Source organism: Eleutherodactylus coqui, chromosome 1 (genome assembly GCF_035609145.1).
Source record: "Eleutherodactylus coqui strain aEleCoq1 chromosome 1, aEleCoq1.hap1, whole genome shotgun sequence".
NCBI lineage: Eukaryota > Metazoa > Chordata > Amphibia > Anura > Eleutherodactylidae > Eleutherodactylus > Eleutherodactylus coqui.
In genome coordinates, this window is record NC_089837.1 from 290,594,947 (window position 1) to 290,610,487 (window position 15,541).

General features: G+C 48.0%; 1 protein-coding gene across 1 annotated transcript in view; it reads right to left on the reverse strand.

The window, feature by feature from the left end:
- Positions 1 to 15,240, reverse strand: part of ARID1A (AT-rich interaction domain 1A) — a 56,806-nt gene extending 41,566 nt beyond the window's left edge. Inside the window, exon 1 of the mRNA XM_066572980.1 lies at positions 13,716 to 15,240. Coding sequence (XP_066429077.1) covers positions 13,716 to 14,381 — 666 coding nt within the window. The 5' untranslated portion in view covers positions 14,382 to 15,240. The remainder of the gene's footprint in view (positions 1 to 13,715) is intronic.
- Positions 15,241 to 15,541: the final 301 nt, after the last annotated feature.

Consider the following 15,541-nt stretch of genomic DNA (forward strand, 5'->3'; position numbering starts at 1 on the left):
ATGATATTACTAAATCAGCAAGAACTTTGTAAATATTGGTTCTAGAGCTTCGAGCATTAAGAGTTTTCTTCAGAACTCTTGAGGTGCTACCCAGAACTCTTAGAAAAATCGCAGGATATACTCTGAGCATATAGTCACTGATTACTGCAGAAGAGGCGGTGGTCCAGGTATTATTCAGATTGCGAAATTTGGAGTCTGGAAGGAATTTCTTCCCCTTAAGGGCTCCCACACACTTGCATTTTATTTATTTTAACAGGAATGTCAATGGGACTTTCTACTGTTAATGCATCGCAAGTTTGTGCAATGCGTCAACATTAGAAAGTCCCATTGACATTCACGGGGGGGAAAAAAAATAAAAAACCACGCAAGTGTGTGGGAGCCCTAAAGATGAGAAAAATTGTTTTTTGCTTTCATCTGGATCAACACCGCAGGAAAAACCACTGAACTGGATGGATATGGCTTTTCAGAATTACATATTATGATACATTTTATTTTGAAGAGTGCTGAAAGTGTCCATGAATATGCTGCTACTCTCCTGTGCAAATGGGGGATAGCTGGGCGTTACCATTACCCCCCCCCCCTTGTCAGAGGAGTGCGCCAGCAGAGACCCACCTTAAGCATTAATTGGACAGCAAGTGTGTAGGAACACTCCTGCCCCCAAGAGGTAACATCCAGCTGTGAATTTATTCACACATTTCTAGCACAAGGCAGAGATGTAAAAAGTTGCTTCTGAATGGTTATTTTTTCAAGTATTTACTAAAGCAAATGTCGGGATAGCTTTAGAGGAGAGTTTTAATTTTTCTCTTTTAAATTTAATCCCATCTTTGACCCCAGTTTTGCTCCATGAAGTGCTGAGTTTCTGCAGAATGAACTATGTTTTTTGCGTGTGCATCAGCATATTTTACTTTTTACCTTCACAAGGCATGGGTACTGGTGCGTCTAGTCTCCACCAGACATATGGTTGGAGACAGTGATTGAGTGTATCCGCCCTGTTAACGCCCCCAATCTCCTCATTGGCTAGGGTGACCATTTCCCGTGGCTGCAGGGTTAGGGTTACAGTTAGCCTAGGGTGACCGTTTGTAGTGGCTGGAGGGTTAGTGTTACAGGAGTGACTGAGTCAGCAGGACTGACTGAGCTGCCTTCAGGAGGTGGACGAGAAGCACTGTTGCGTCTGCGGATCGGAGCCATGGAGGGTAAGAGCACTGTTGCCGGCAGCGCCAGTGCCAGCTCGGTAAGGGAGCGTAGTGTCAGAGCGCTGTTGTCAAGAAAGGGGCTGCCAGGGGATGGCTAGACAGAGTGGGGCTGCCTTCTGGGGCGTGGAGACAGCATGAGATATTGCAGGCAGCCCGGTGGTAAAAGTGACAGCAGATAACATTGCGCGAGCCCGGCGGTGACAGTCACAGCGGGGGACGGGAGTCGAGTTGGCAGCCAGCGCACCCACAATGACTGCAATGCTAGCAACAACGGGGCCAGCAGCGGCCAGAGCAGCCCCATGGGTAGCTTACATAGCAGAAGGTCGACAGCGCCGCTAACAAGCACGCCTACATGACAAAATGATGACAGTGGAGAAATGAGGCCAATCAGCAGCTATGTCTCCACCCATTGTTCTGATGGAGACAAGATACACCAGTACCCAAGGAATCTTCATTTGTGCACATCAAACACCAAAGTGAATGGCTAATTAGTTCCAAATGTGCTCTTTTTTCAGCGGAATAAGGAATAATGTCCAAGGGTGGATTTTTGCTGCGGAATCCAGAGCGGGCATTCTGCTCCGGATTTCACAGCAGTAACTCGATAACATGCTATGGGGGAAAAAAGAAAAAAAAAAAAAAAAAAAAAAAAGATTGCAGCATGCTCTATTTTACTTCAGTTCTTGCACAGAAAACTAAATTCTGTGTTTTTTCCCCCAAAAAAACGGAACAGAGAAATTAAAGGTGTCAACACATGTGGGAATGGGAACTGAGGCATAGCCCATTAAAATGTAGTAAGTTTGTTTAACAGAAAATCTTTGGCCTAATGTCCATGGAAAAATTCTGGCCCACGTGGATTCTCCACACAGAATCCCGCCGCGGATCCCTCTTTTCCCACAGACATGAGGCCAGAAAATCCTTATTACTTACCTGACCGGACGCTGCGGATCTCCCCTACGTCGCGGTCGGATCTTCTTTCTTCCGCCCGGCCGATGGGCTTGGCACGCCGGCAGCGTGCCGCACACTTTTTTAAAAATGTCTGCCTCCCCGCGGTTCTGCGGCAGAGCTTTAATTTAGCTGCGGGTGTGCCGCAGATACGGACGGCTTCCGTAGGCTTCAATGGAAGCCGTGGAAGCCGTCCGTGAGGCAGACTAGCAGAAAAATGGAGCATGCTGCGATTTCTTTGCATGCTGGGAAGAAATCCCATCTGCATGCTTTTAGCTGCCCTACGGATGCCAATTCATCCCTATGGGCAGCAAGACACAAGGATCTCCCGTGTGGGGGGCCATGCGCGGATTTTATAAATAAAATCTGCCCGTGAACATTGGGCCTTTATTGGTAGACTACATGCAGCTAGGGTCCCATACCGCTAGGATGCTGGAACAAAAAAAAAAGTCATATGGACATACTTGCCTGCATACTTTTCAAATAGTAAAATCTATAGTAAACCCCTTAGTAGGTCAGCTAGTTTTGACCTTTGGGACAGCCTCATTTTTCAAGACTGACATGTGTCACTTTATGTGGTAATAACTGAGATGCTTTTACTTAAAGGGGTTTTCCCACAAAAGCAAGTGGGGTTATACACTTCTGTATGGCCATATACATGCACTTTGTAATATACATCGTACATTAAATATTGGCCATACAGAAGTTATACACTTACTCCCTCCGGTGTTGGCGTCCCCGTCTCCCATGGCGCCGACCAAAGCCTTCTTCTGCCTGGATTAGACGCGCTTCCGCAGTCTGCCCTCTTCTGTCCCGCTCCGGCGTGCTCGCGTCGCAGAGGTTCCTGCGCATGCGCAGAAGACCTGTGCGGCGCGAGCACGCCGGAGTGGCCCCTTCAACGCAAGCGCATCTAATCCAGGCAGAAGGCTTTGGTCGGCGCCATGGAGACGGGGACGCCAACACCAGAGGGGGTAAGTGTATAACTTCTGTATGGCCAATATTTAATGCACGATGTATATTACAAAGTGCATTAATATGGCCATACAGAAGTGTATAACCCCACTTGCTTTCGCGGGATAACCCCTTTAAGTGGCACTTTTTTGGTGGCATTAAGGGAATTTCATATGCCCGGTCCTACTCTCGTTGGCACACCCTTTCGTACATTAGGCACATCTCAGCTCCACTGTATGCCTACACAAAGGCTAAGAGTCGGCATAGATTTCTGGTATAACTTATGTCAGTTTCTGGCGTAAATAAGAAGAGGAAAAAAAACGCATGTCAGCCCGGGGGAGGACACACCCCCAACAGAAAGTCTGCGGTTTGAAAACATGGCAAAACTCAGAAGGATGGATAATTTTTGGACGCCAAGTCATATTTGCATTCAAGTACAATGGAACCCCGCAAAAGGTATTTTCCATTTTGGAAAATACACCCCTTACAGTTATGAGGTAGGTGTGCAAGAAAAAGTTATCTGCAGTTTTATTGCCATGCCAATTTATAGAAGTCAGGGCATATGTAAGGGCACATCCACACTTATTGCTTTTCCATGTTCTGTTAGATTCCACTTCTCTGCACCGCAAGCTGAACAGAGAAATGGACATTTATAACAGAGGCCAACACCAGTATGGATGAGTCCCAAGTAGTGTGGGGTATATTAGAGGGGTTTAGTGTTTTACTTGGGAAGGCCGGGGAGGTTTGAAAAAGAAGAATTAGATTAAAAAAATAAAGTTATCAACCCTGTCATGGTTGCCCACGTTTTGTTTTTAAGGCATGAATGACTTATTAGGCCCCATTTCCACAGGCAAATTTGAATTGTGGAATCCGTGTGGATCAACTCGTGCAGACGATCTGCAGTTCAAGCCACCCATAGGAAGACATGGGCGCCCGCAGCTGAATTAAAGTACACGGCTTTGTTTCGCGGACCTTTTGGCCCGGAAAACAAATTGCTGCATGCTTTTTTGCTGCAGGTCCCAAACAGACGGCTTCCATTGCAGTCAATGGAAGCTGTTCAATCTGCAGCCCGCCCGAAATTGAATTGTTGATGCGCCACGGCTTCTGTGGGAAAGCAGATTTAAAAAAATAAATAAACTCTGCTCATGCGCTTCCACAGTGAAGACCCAGACAGGTAAGCAGTCCTCGGCCCCGGTCAGATTCTGCTGTGGGCCCCTGCATGTGGAATCGACCCGCCCGTGGACATGAGGGCCTTACTTTTATTCTGCAAGTCAGTATGATTAGAGCCATACCAAGTTTATATAGCTTACATTTTACCATCTTTGCACAATGAAATCATTTGTGTCAGAGCCATAACTGTCTATAAATCTGTACAAGTGCTTGTCTTTTGCAGGTTGATGTTTTTGTTAGTAGTATATGATCTTGGTTACCTTTGAGGAATAGGATGATCATAATAAGCAATTCTTGCAGTTATTTTTAAACAGCGTTTACCATGCAGAGTAAATGACAATTTCATATTCTGTGGGTACAACTATGTTAATATTCAGTTTAAATAGTGCTCTCTTCTGTCTTACTACCTTTGCACAAAATGTTCTCTACATTGTGGCATCATAGTCTAAGGTCTACAAAGCTGTATGCGGCTTGTTTTTTGTATACAAAGAAGTGGTACCAATGAAAATGCAATAACATTGATTGTCCTTTGTACACCTTGGCTCCCAAAACATGCAGATTATATGACATGGTACCTTCATAGTGAAACTGGTTAACACGTTTGTATGGCCTTTACATATGGTTTTGTGTGTGTAAAGTTTAAAAAAAACCTCAGTAAATTGTAATGATCCAGCACACTTACTTTACCATCTACAGAGCTTTATGAGGACTTGATTTTTGCAGTATTGGTTGACATGTTCATTAGTACCATTTGGACACGTAATGAACTTTGATTCTTTCCAGTTTTTGGAGGCAATATGATAAAAAAAATTTAAACTATGCACGATAAGCAGAAGAACAATTTTATAGTATGGGTTGTTACAAGCACTGCAATACCAATTTTGCAGTGGGTAGGTTCTTTCTGGTTTTGCCATAGTCATGCTTTAATGGGAAAGTGACTTTACGTTTTAAAATATGAAGATAGAGATTATATATTATATACACACATTCTATTTTTTAAGCCATATTTTTCCCACAAAAGGAATAGGTTATCATTTGTTTGCTTAGATACTACATTGCACGACTTCTCTAGTTGCAGTGTATTACCTCCAACAGGCATTTTAGTCAGACAAGTGGTGGCCTGTAAGACCCTGCCTCCAGCAGTACCCAACTGGCCACCGCTTGGCATCCAGCTGCAATCAGCTCCCCCAATCACACCGAGTGCGTTTTAGGCCTCATGTTTACAGGCGGGTCGGATTCCTTGGGTGGGAGCCCGCAGAGAACTCCCACCCTGTCCGCGGCAAGAGGACTTTACCTACCCGTCCAGATCCTCTGTGTGGCTGTGCGGGTCTTCCATCTTCTCTACTGCGGTTGTGGGCGGGCACGCCGCTGCACATGCGCAGTGAAGGTTTTTCTTAAATCTCCTGCTTTCCCGCAGTCCATCTGCAGTGGAGGCTGCAGGCTGGCCGCTATTCAGTTGACTTCAATGGAAGCTGTCCGTGCGGGACCTGCAGCAAAATGGAGCGTGCTGCAATTGGTTTTCCCAGACCAAAAAGGTCCACAAAACAAATCTGAATGCTGAAGTTTAGCTGCGGGCGCCCAGGATTGTCTATAGGCGGCTTGAGCTGTAGATCGTCCGCGCAGGGCACATGTGTGGATTTCACAGTTCAAATCCGCCCGTGGACATGAGCCCTTAGTAGTAACAGCTGCGGGCGGCAGGTCAGTGGCGCACATAGCTCTGAATGTCTGAGTTGTCATTGTACAAAGGCGGTGCTTGAAGAGTAGCCTTAACGATGGCCATAACGCGATAGGGCAGTCGTTTATGCTGCTTTTACACCTAAAAATAATAGTTTAAAAAATAAATAAATAAAACAAACCTTAAGATGTTTAAATGAGTGAAAGTGAACGATAATTGTTAGGTCTAAACAAGAGCCAATAACTGAATCGTTCACTTTTCATTCGTCTATTTACCGCAGGCATAAAACCCATCGTTGGCTCGTTCACTTATCCTTCAGTTTAAGCAGCAATCGTTCAGTCCCTAAAACGGAGTTCTCGTTTGAAGGAGCCAACGATGCCTCTGCCCGTCTAAGCAGGCTGCACGAGTGCCAACGAGTTAGCGGTGACGTCACTCGCTCAATGGGAGTCGGCTCCTCTAAAAGGGGTATTCGTTTAACTGATTAAGTCAGCCAGTATCTGTAACCACGCTGCCATTACCAAATCTTTAAACGGGCAACTAGAAAGCTGCACCGACTTGCATACTGTATCTGTGCGCAGTTTGGCCATGTCTCACCAGCTACCCTCCTAATAGCCTATTGCTTAAAAGGTTTCAAGATTCTAGTAGCAGAGGTCTCTGAACAAAGTCAGTAGATTAAGTGCATTTCTGCAAACAGAGCATTATTACATAAAACAAAAACTGAACCAAAAGCCGTCCCTCATATGTGACCTAGTCTAAAGCTGCCCATACACGCCTGACTGCCATCTAATGCCCAATGGCATTTAAATCAGAAGGATTGGACCCATTGGACTTCAACGAGCCTAAAGCTTTGCTTCCACAGTAGGAGCCTGGCAGCAGCTTACACCTCTTATCCCTCCTGACAACCAGCATCTACTGAGGGGAGGGACTAGTTCACGACTACCGACTAATGGCCCTTTTACACAGCGCGGATGTCACCGCTAAGGTAGTCAGTGCTTGTGTACAGATTTTACACTGAAAGACAATCGCTGGATTCTCGCTCAGCGCTTCTATGTGGGGAGCATTTACACGCAACGAGAAGCCAGCGACAGTTTTTCAGCCACTGTGTACAAAAATGTTATCCCAACTAGATGCGGCATTATGGTACTTGGGTTAATGGAGAGGAGAGGCAATAACTGGTTTTCTATTGCCGTTTCCACATCCTAGATATGAATGATTTTGATAAATATGGCTTAGATGAACATATTTATGGAACATGTCATATATGGCATTTCCAGCATTTACAATGAATGATCACTCAAATTCATTAGTACAAATTTAGAGCAATAATCGTTCAGTGTAAGTGGGGCACAAGTTACATGGCCACATTTATAGTTAAATTAAACTTTGAAATGTATTTTTTTTTAGTTAACTTTGCTGAAGAATGCTTTCTACTTGCATGAAATCCAATTATAGTTGGGTCACCCTATTGTGCTCTACCATTATCACAATCTTGAAGCTGCTTCACACCCACCAATGACCGATCAAAATGAACATTAGTACAAAAATCCATTCCCCATCATTGCCCCATGCAAACAATGACCAGCCAACAAACAAGCAGAACCCTGAGGCTTCCTACACACATCCCACAAGCTCAACCCAATACTGCACTCGCCAATGTGCACTTTTATGGCAATACGAAGAGTTTGTCAAAACCGCCTTCCATCACTTCAGTAAAGTAGCGATCCTCCAGTTGTGGATGATAAACATGCATTTCCCATAGTTTTCATGGGAAAACTCACATTGCACACAGATGCGTTTTCCTGTCCCATTGAAAACAATAGGTGATGTGTTACAAGGGACACGAAAATATAGGACATGGCGCTCTTCTCTAGGACTCCATTCAAAAGAATGAGGTTCATATTCATGCGTTTTTTGGGTTTTGTTTTTTTTTTTAAGGCCATGTGAAAATGGCCTTAAGGACGTGTGCCATATTACGCACACAACTCATTGATTTGAACGAGGACTAAAAGTTTCAATGTCCCTGTACTGGCACTGCAGGGACATGAAGCACATAGCGTATGTTCAGATGTGGCCTCAACCACAAGTCTGAAATGAATGGAAAGCCTTCGGCCGGCTTCACACGAGCGTGACGGCTCCGCCGCGGAATGCTCCGCCACGGAATATTCCGCGGCAAAGCCCGTCACGGCGCCCCCCCCCAGAGACCCCATACTTACCAGCGGAAGATAGCGTGAAGACGCTTCCCCGCCCACCGCCGCGTCATGTGACACGCCCACAGTGTCACATGACGCGCCAGCCGCGCCATATGACGCGGTAGGCGGGAAAGCGTTTTCACGCTATCTTCCGCTGTGTTACAGCGGGAGATAGCGTGAAAGGACGGCTTCCATTGACTGCAATGGAAGCCGTCAGCGCGTACACCCGCGGCAAATAGAGCATGCCGCGGGTGAGGACGAGAGATTCCACGGTGCGGAATTCCGCGGTGGAATTCCGCATCGTGAGCATTGAGCTATTAGAACCTAATAGCTGCGGGCAACGCAGCGGATTTTCGCCGCGAATTATGCGGCGTAAACCCGTTCGTGGGAAGGAGGCCTTACTGGTCTCCATCTGAGCAATACAGGTTTATGGTTCGGTCATGGGGATCCAGCAGAATTCCATTTTGGGGGATTAGACAGAACTGGAGAGAAAACCCCCTGCACGCAAGACAAAAAAAAAAAAAAAAAAGTGAATGTCCCCCAATTGACAAGGGATCCTAACAAGTAGGGCTTTCCAAACTGAACATTTGAGCATATTTCGGAATGCAGTTACATTGGGGTAACATTACGGGTTTGTAGTGTACTTGCACTGAGAAGTATGGCACTTGTGTCCTTATTAAGTCTCATGTCAGAGTTTCCAACATTTACAAGTTTGGGGTACATTTTTGAATTAAAATAATCTGTTTTCAAGTCAAACATGTGGCAAAAGTTGGAGATAAGCTACACCAAGTACAACGTGATATAGCACAGTCGCTCAACAGGTTCCTAAAAATCACAGCACATTACATTAAGGTTATGGTATAGATTACAATTAAATTCAGTTCATATACTGCCCTAGGAGGTGAAAACACCCGGACACTAAGTAGTCAACAACGTGTGAAGATAAGATGAAGTGTTGGCTATGTGAGATGTGCTGTCATGCTACTTCAGTACAAACTGCTATATTCGTAATGTACTGATGGAGACAATCAAACATTATAATGGACAGCAGCATGTAAAACCCTTGGAACAATATTTACATGCACTTGTAAGCCAGATTTTTCAAAACGCCCATTTAAGTGGCTGTGAGGAAGAATTGTCATCTCCAAGGGTCTGTAGACTTTATAGTAAGTAAACCAATGACAGAAAACCCGAACAGTACACAAGCCTGGCAAAACACATCAATAACTAGGCTCTAATGAACATTAATTATCTTTTCTGCTATAGAAGTCTCAGAAGTAGCTTGTATATTGCTATAATAGTGCCACAAGTCAGTAAACAGGGTACCTACAGCTTACAATTGTGGATTACTATACAGGGCTGTGGAGTTGGGAAGCCAAACCTCCGACTAAGACCACTCAATTTTGCCAGACTGACTCCTTCATATACGACATGTCTTAAGTTTACTGTATTAAAGATAACTTCAGGCCTTTCATCAGCGTTGTGACCCTCTGGTCTGTAGAGATGACTGCTGGGCATGTGCAGACCGTGCAGCACACACTCATCCCAACTAGAAGCGGCATTATGGTACTTGGGCTAATGGAGAGGAGAGGCAATAACTGGTTTTCTATTGCCGTTTCCACATCCTAGATATGAATGATTTTGATAAATATGGGCTTAGATGAACATATTTATTGAACATGTCAACTTTCCTAAATTCCTATGAAGAAAAATATGCAACAAAGTCTGCATTCAATTAATACCATATTTTTACAAGCCACACTTAGAACTGGTACATTTCTACCAACTCTACCAAAATGGGACTCCAAAGCCCTGATTACCGAGGGGATGACTGTGGGGCGCTTTAGTGCCGACAGCCATCCTAGCGATAGTCCTATGCCTTCACACAGCAGCAAGGATCTGCTGCTGCATAGACTCAGGCCGGACCCCTCCATTCACAGTAAACAGGATGTCGTTCCTAGATGGACAGGCACTTTACACTGGCCGGTTGTCAGTTAATTTGTATGCCTGCAGAAACCAAAGGACCAAATATTGTTTGCCGGCCAGCCGCTGCAGACATCACACGGCCTGTTCATCACTCAGATGCCTGCCATCTAGAAAGAATCTGAATGATGATCGGGTTGAGTAAAAGGGCTCTAAAGGATAGGCACTGTGTGCAACCATGAAGTCTCATACCTAAGGCCTTAGACCTGGTTTTACAGGGGGGTAAGAGCATTCGCACCATCTATTTGCAGAATGGGCGCCCGTGCGTGTCATACTACACTTTTTTTTAAGGTGCAAATCGTGTACATTTGCAAGTTGTCGGGAAAAAAAAGCAACCATGCTCCTAGTCATTGAAATGGGCAATTAGTGTAATTAGTTCAATGTGTGCCCTTTCTTTGCACAAATGTGCAGGAAAATATAACAAAATGTGCACGCAAAATACGATTGTGTGAACAAACCCATTGAAATCAATGGTTTTATTCCTTGCGTACTGCGGAGGCAAAAAACGCGTTCCTGCGACACAGGCCTTAGAGACAGGACTCTGCTAAATGCTTTACTTCTCAAGTGATGAGCGTTAGACTGCGAGTGGATATTCCCCTATAGGTGGGCACGTTGCTTTGTATCACATGTACATAGCGCACATATTCTGCAGCACTCTACAACACTTGCTATTGGGTTCCGTCCCCATTGGGGCTCACAGTTCATCTATTAGTACATTTTCTGTAGTGTAGAAGGAAACTTGAGTACCCAGAGGAGGTCTATGCATAAAACGGGACACACAAACTCCATGCAGATGTTGTTCTTGGTCAAATTTAAACCAGGACACCAGTGCAGCAAAGCGACAGTGCTAACCACTGAGCCACCATTTGGGGATAATACTATCCTTAAAGCGGACATGTCACCAGACTTAAGCGAGTGACATGAAAAGCCTTTTCTAAATTAGTCCTCAAACTTCACCCACAGGATGCTCCAGCAGAGAGTGGGCACACTAATGATTTTGGCACACCCAAGACAATTTTTTGTTCTGCTCATGAAAGGGGAAACATACTGCGCATGCACTGGTTCTCTATAGGTTCAGTGGATGCCACTAGCAGCATAAGGGCTGACTTAGTGACCATTCAGCAGGACAGCTGGAGGGACGTATACGCCCCGCAGACACTTCTGGGCTCTTTAGCACAACGGTACAGGAAACTTACAAAAAGGTATCTCGTGCTACAGAGGACAAAAAACAAAAACAAGCTTGGAAAAGTCATTTTTACATCATATAACACGGTGGGAATGTTTAAGGGGCAAAACTCACATATATATATATTTTTTTTTTTTTTTTTAAATCCTGATTTTAGTTTTTGTGAAGCTGTATCAGCTAAAGTCATTTGATCATGATCTCAGGATGGTGCACATACGGGCCGGATTTTTGATAGACAAGCCACATAAGAAACAGGGGATAAAGATAAGTGAAAACTTGCTTGTCAACAGGCCAATTCAGCATTCTAGAACGATCCACAAGAGACTAATATATGGATCCAGATTTTTATTCCCCATTGTCTTATATAGAGAACATATACTCCCACAATAGTAAATATAATAATGCCGGTTGGCGAATCACCATGATCTTGGTCATCTTTGGGAGAGGACCACTTAAAGTTAAGTGAGGTTCCTTCGGCGTGGGGAAAAAAAAACATTTTAGAAGCGGACGAAGGCAACAGGTTTTGGGGGAGGTATACATCCCTGCCCATCATTGGATGTGAACATAAAACAAGATAGTCAATATTTACAACATTTCATACAACACTGGCACTAAACTTTTTAGATACAATCAGATCAATCTTGAATGCGTTCTTTAAACCATTGCTGCACATTTGCTAGCGCTAATAGTTAAGTGTGAGAAAATATGAACTTACAGCAAGGCCGACTGTCCACGGGCGCTGCGATATACCAGCGTGGGAGCCGCCACAGGGATTTTTATACACGAGCGGAAAATCGTGACGATTTTCTGCTCGTGTACATTGGGCTGCGCTTTCTTTCGTTATCCTATGGAAAGCGTTCATTGCGTTATCCGCGTGCGGATTATCATCGCGGGTAACTCAGTGATATATCATCCGTGGACAGGAGGCCTAACACTGCAAGATCATCTTGCTAGAGACACTTTTCTATTACTTAGACTAAACTCTTGGTTAGTTCACTTTAGACCACTAACTTGCGCCTAAAGATTGGAGCACATCAACCGTACACATGTGAGCCGCGGCCTCGTGGCGCAGTCCTTTTAGCGCAAACCATTAATAAATCTGTCTAAACATTTTTTTGCACCAGCTTTGACTGAAACCAGGCGCAACAACCTTGGTAAAAGGTGGATCCTAAAGTTTCAAACATTACCCCAGACTGGAAGCTACTAAACTGGGAGGGGGGGGGGGGGTCACCTGAAGCGTGACATGTAAGTGTCCGCAGCAAGGTTATTACACCAAGGTTGGAGAAGTCCCAGGAAGAACTGGCACCGAGATGTTTGATGAAGGTGTCAGCCAAAAAGACAGATACCAACAAGTAGTCTCCGGCCGTGGTCTGCCTTCTAGAGCCTACCCTACAACCTCACACTAATGGCAGGCAAAGCTACAACTGGCCGCTGTCAGATATGATCCCAGCTGCACTAGGGGAGGTAGGTAGAATAAATGGGGTATGTAGCCCCTGCAAGAGCCAGCTGCACTTTTTGTAATAGATTGACAATAGATGTCAGAAAGCCCAAAACAATGAGGCACCAGAGGCAGATTCCTGAGCACAATGGCTACCTGTCCAGCCATACAACTGAACAGACCGCAAGGAAGAATTCGCTGGCCACAGATTATAGTCCTTTACTAAACAGTTTGAGAAGCTGGGGTGCAGTTTAGGGTGTACGGCCAGGTGGGGTATGAGGGCGGTAATTGTTTGCCAAGAGGCCAAGAAGGAAGGCGAACAAATATGGAGGCCCTCAAGATTCAGGTAACTGGTATCTTACTAGCAATATTGAGAAACTGCTTAGTAAGAGGGAGCAGGCCCCACACCCCCTCCACTGGGCAGCACCCCGTATGCCTGCCCCTACCCTGAGGCCCCAAACTGGCCAGCACCTCCTACCCAGAGGCCCCTGCCCCCTACACTGACAGCAGCCTGTTGGTTGGGGTCCCTGCCCCCTATACCAGGACCCCAGACCCCCTACTCTGGGCAGCACCATGTACACCAAGGCCCCTGCCCCCCCTATATCAGGACCCCAGACCCCCTACACTAGGCAGCACCATGTACACCAAGGCCCCTGCCCCCCCTATATCAGGACCCCAGACCCCCTACACTGGGCAGCACCATGTACACCGAGGCCCGTGCCCCCCCTATATCAGGACCCCAGACCCCCTACACTGGGCAGCACCATGTACACCGAGGCCCCTGCCCCCCTATATCAGGACCCCAGACCCCCCACACTGGGCAGCACCCCCTACCCCAGACCCCCTAACCCGCTCAGCACCCCCTCCCACACAACAGCAGCCCTGTGTCCCACCATGTCTCATTGTCTGCAGGCAGATGCCCCACACAATGCCTCCCGTGGTCCGGCGCCCCTCACCCCCTCCCTCCAGCACACGGTGCCCGCATTACCTGCGACGTCCTGGGCATGCTCTGGCCGCTGCTGCTGCCGGGGCTCCCGGGCGGGTGCACGGCTCTCTGACCCGCGGCCCAGCCGGCTGCATAGCCTTCGGGTCCTTTGTGCTGCTCCGAGTAGTCTCCGCCGGGGTAGGCCGGGTACCCCCGCCCCGGGCTGGGCGCCGTCAGCAGCTGGTTTAGAGTCGGTGTGGCAGCTGCTGGCTGCGAGGGGCCGAACCGTGGCGGAGGAGGGTAGGCCGGAGCCGGGGGTTTGCCCGTGGAGGCAGCCGGGCGAGGCGGGGGGTATCCCGGCTGGTAGGCCCGATTGGGGTAGGCCGGATAGGAATTGTAGGCCTCGTTGGGAGGCGGGTAGTCCAGGCCCGGGCCAGACTGGAAGACTCCCCGGTTGTAGGAGGAGAAACCGAATCCCCCGGGCGTGTGCGACGAGGCGGCGGAGGCCGCAGGCGCCTCTCCGGGTTCCTGAAGCGAAGAGGTCGACGCCGCTCGGGTACCGTTGGCCGCTTCGGGCGGGTCGGAGTCCGCGGAGGCCTGAGCCGGGGCCTCGGCCTGAGGTTCGACAGAAGGAGGGGGGTCCCCGGGGCTCTTCTTTAATTCGGGACCGGCAGCGGGCGGGGTTCCTCCGAGGCTGGGGCCGGAGGCCGGTGCCACTTGGGCGGCCATGGAGCACTATGAGGAGGGTGGGGATGGAGGCGGCCTCCCCCCCCGGGCGTCAGGCGAGCTTCGGGCAGGAGGGGAGCCGTTTAGTCGGACACGAGGCGGTAGAGAAGAGGAGGAGGAGAGGCCATTTTACCGAGAGAGGAGGAGGAGAGACAGGCCGCAAAGCGCGGAGCTGGGAGTCCTGGACTGGGGGAGGCGGAGGCCGCAAGACCCGGCTGCTGGAGCACGAGGAAGGAGCCGGGCTGGCAGCTTCCTGCTCACACAGAGGAAACCTCGGGCCGGACTCCTGGACGGGAGCACAGTCCTGCCGCTGCCCGGAATACTCTATAGAGCCTGGGAGGAGGGTTACAAGTCCCGGAACTGGAGCTCGCACTGGTGATGGACCTGTGAGCGGGCACCGGGGGAAATAAAGCCTGGGGACTGGAGCGCGCTCCGGATCTGGAGGACTGTCACACAGCACAAGTGGAGCTGGACGGTCCCTTCATGCTTGGCCTACAAGGGGAGCACAGCCCTGAAGCGCTCACATAGCCATGGCGCGAGTAAGACCCGGAGGTGGGTCACTGTCTCACATGGGGATGGAAAAAAAGGGGGAAATGGGAGCTGGGTACAGAATAGACAGTGAGGGAAAACACGGAGCTGGATTCAAGATGGCAGCACGCCGCTTTCATTGGCTCCGCAAAGCCCGGAATCTGGAGTCAGTACAGGTGCAGGGACACAATGAAAAGGGAGCAAGGGCCGGCGCTGGATCGCAGAGAATGAACCCTCCTCCTATAGGCTTATAAATAAGGAGAGATAGAGCCGGACAGTAAGACCTGGATCTGGAGATAAGATCCGGAGTCATCCGATCGTCACCTATTCACTGACAACCAAGTCGATCCGGGCAGTAAGACCCGGGGGCGGAGCGCGGGAACCCGGAGGGAGGTGGGTCACGTGACAAGCGCAGGGCGGGTAGAAGCGTCGCTACGTCACAAGGTGTGTGTTCGCTCAGGACTGATCTTCATTGTGTTCTAACCAAGTAACGTGCGGCGCCCCGAGCATTGTGCACATATATGTACGTGGTCACATGGCTGCGTTCATGCGCGGCTGCTGTGTGCGGCGGCTGTGGATGTACAGCTCGTATATGTCTGTAGGACTAGCCCAGAAGCCATAGTGATTAACACAGT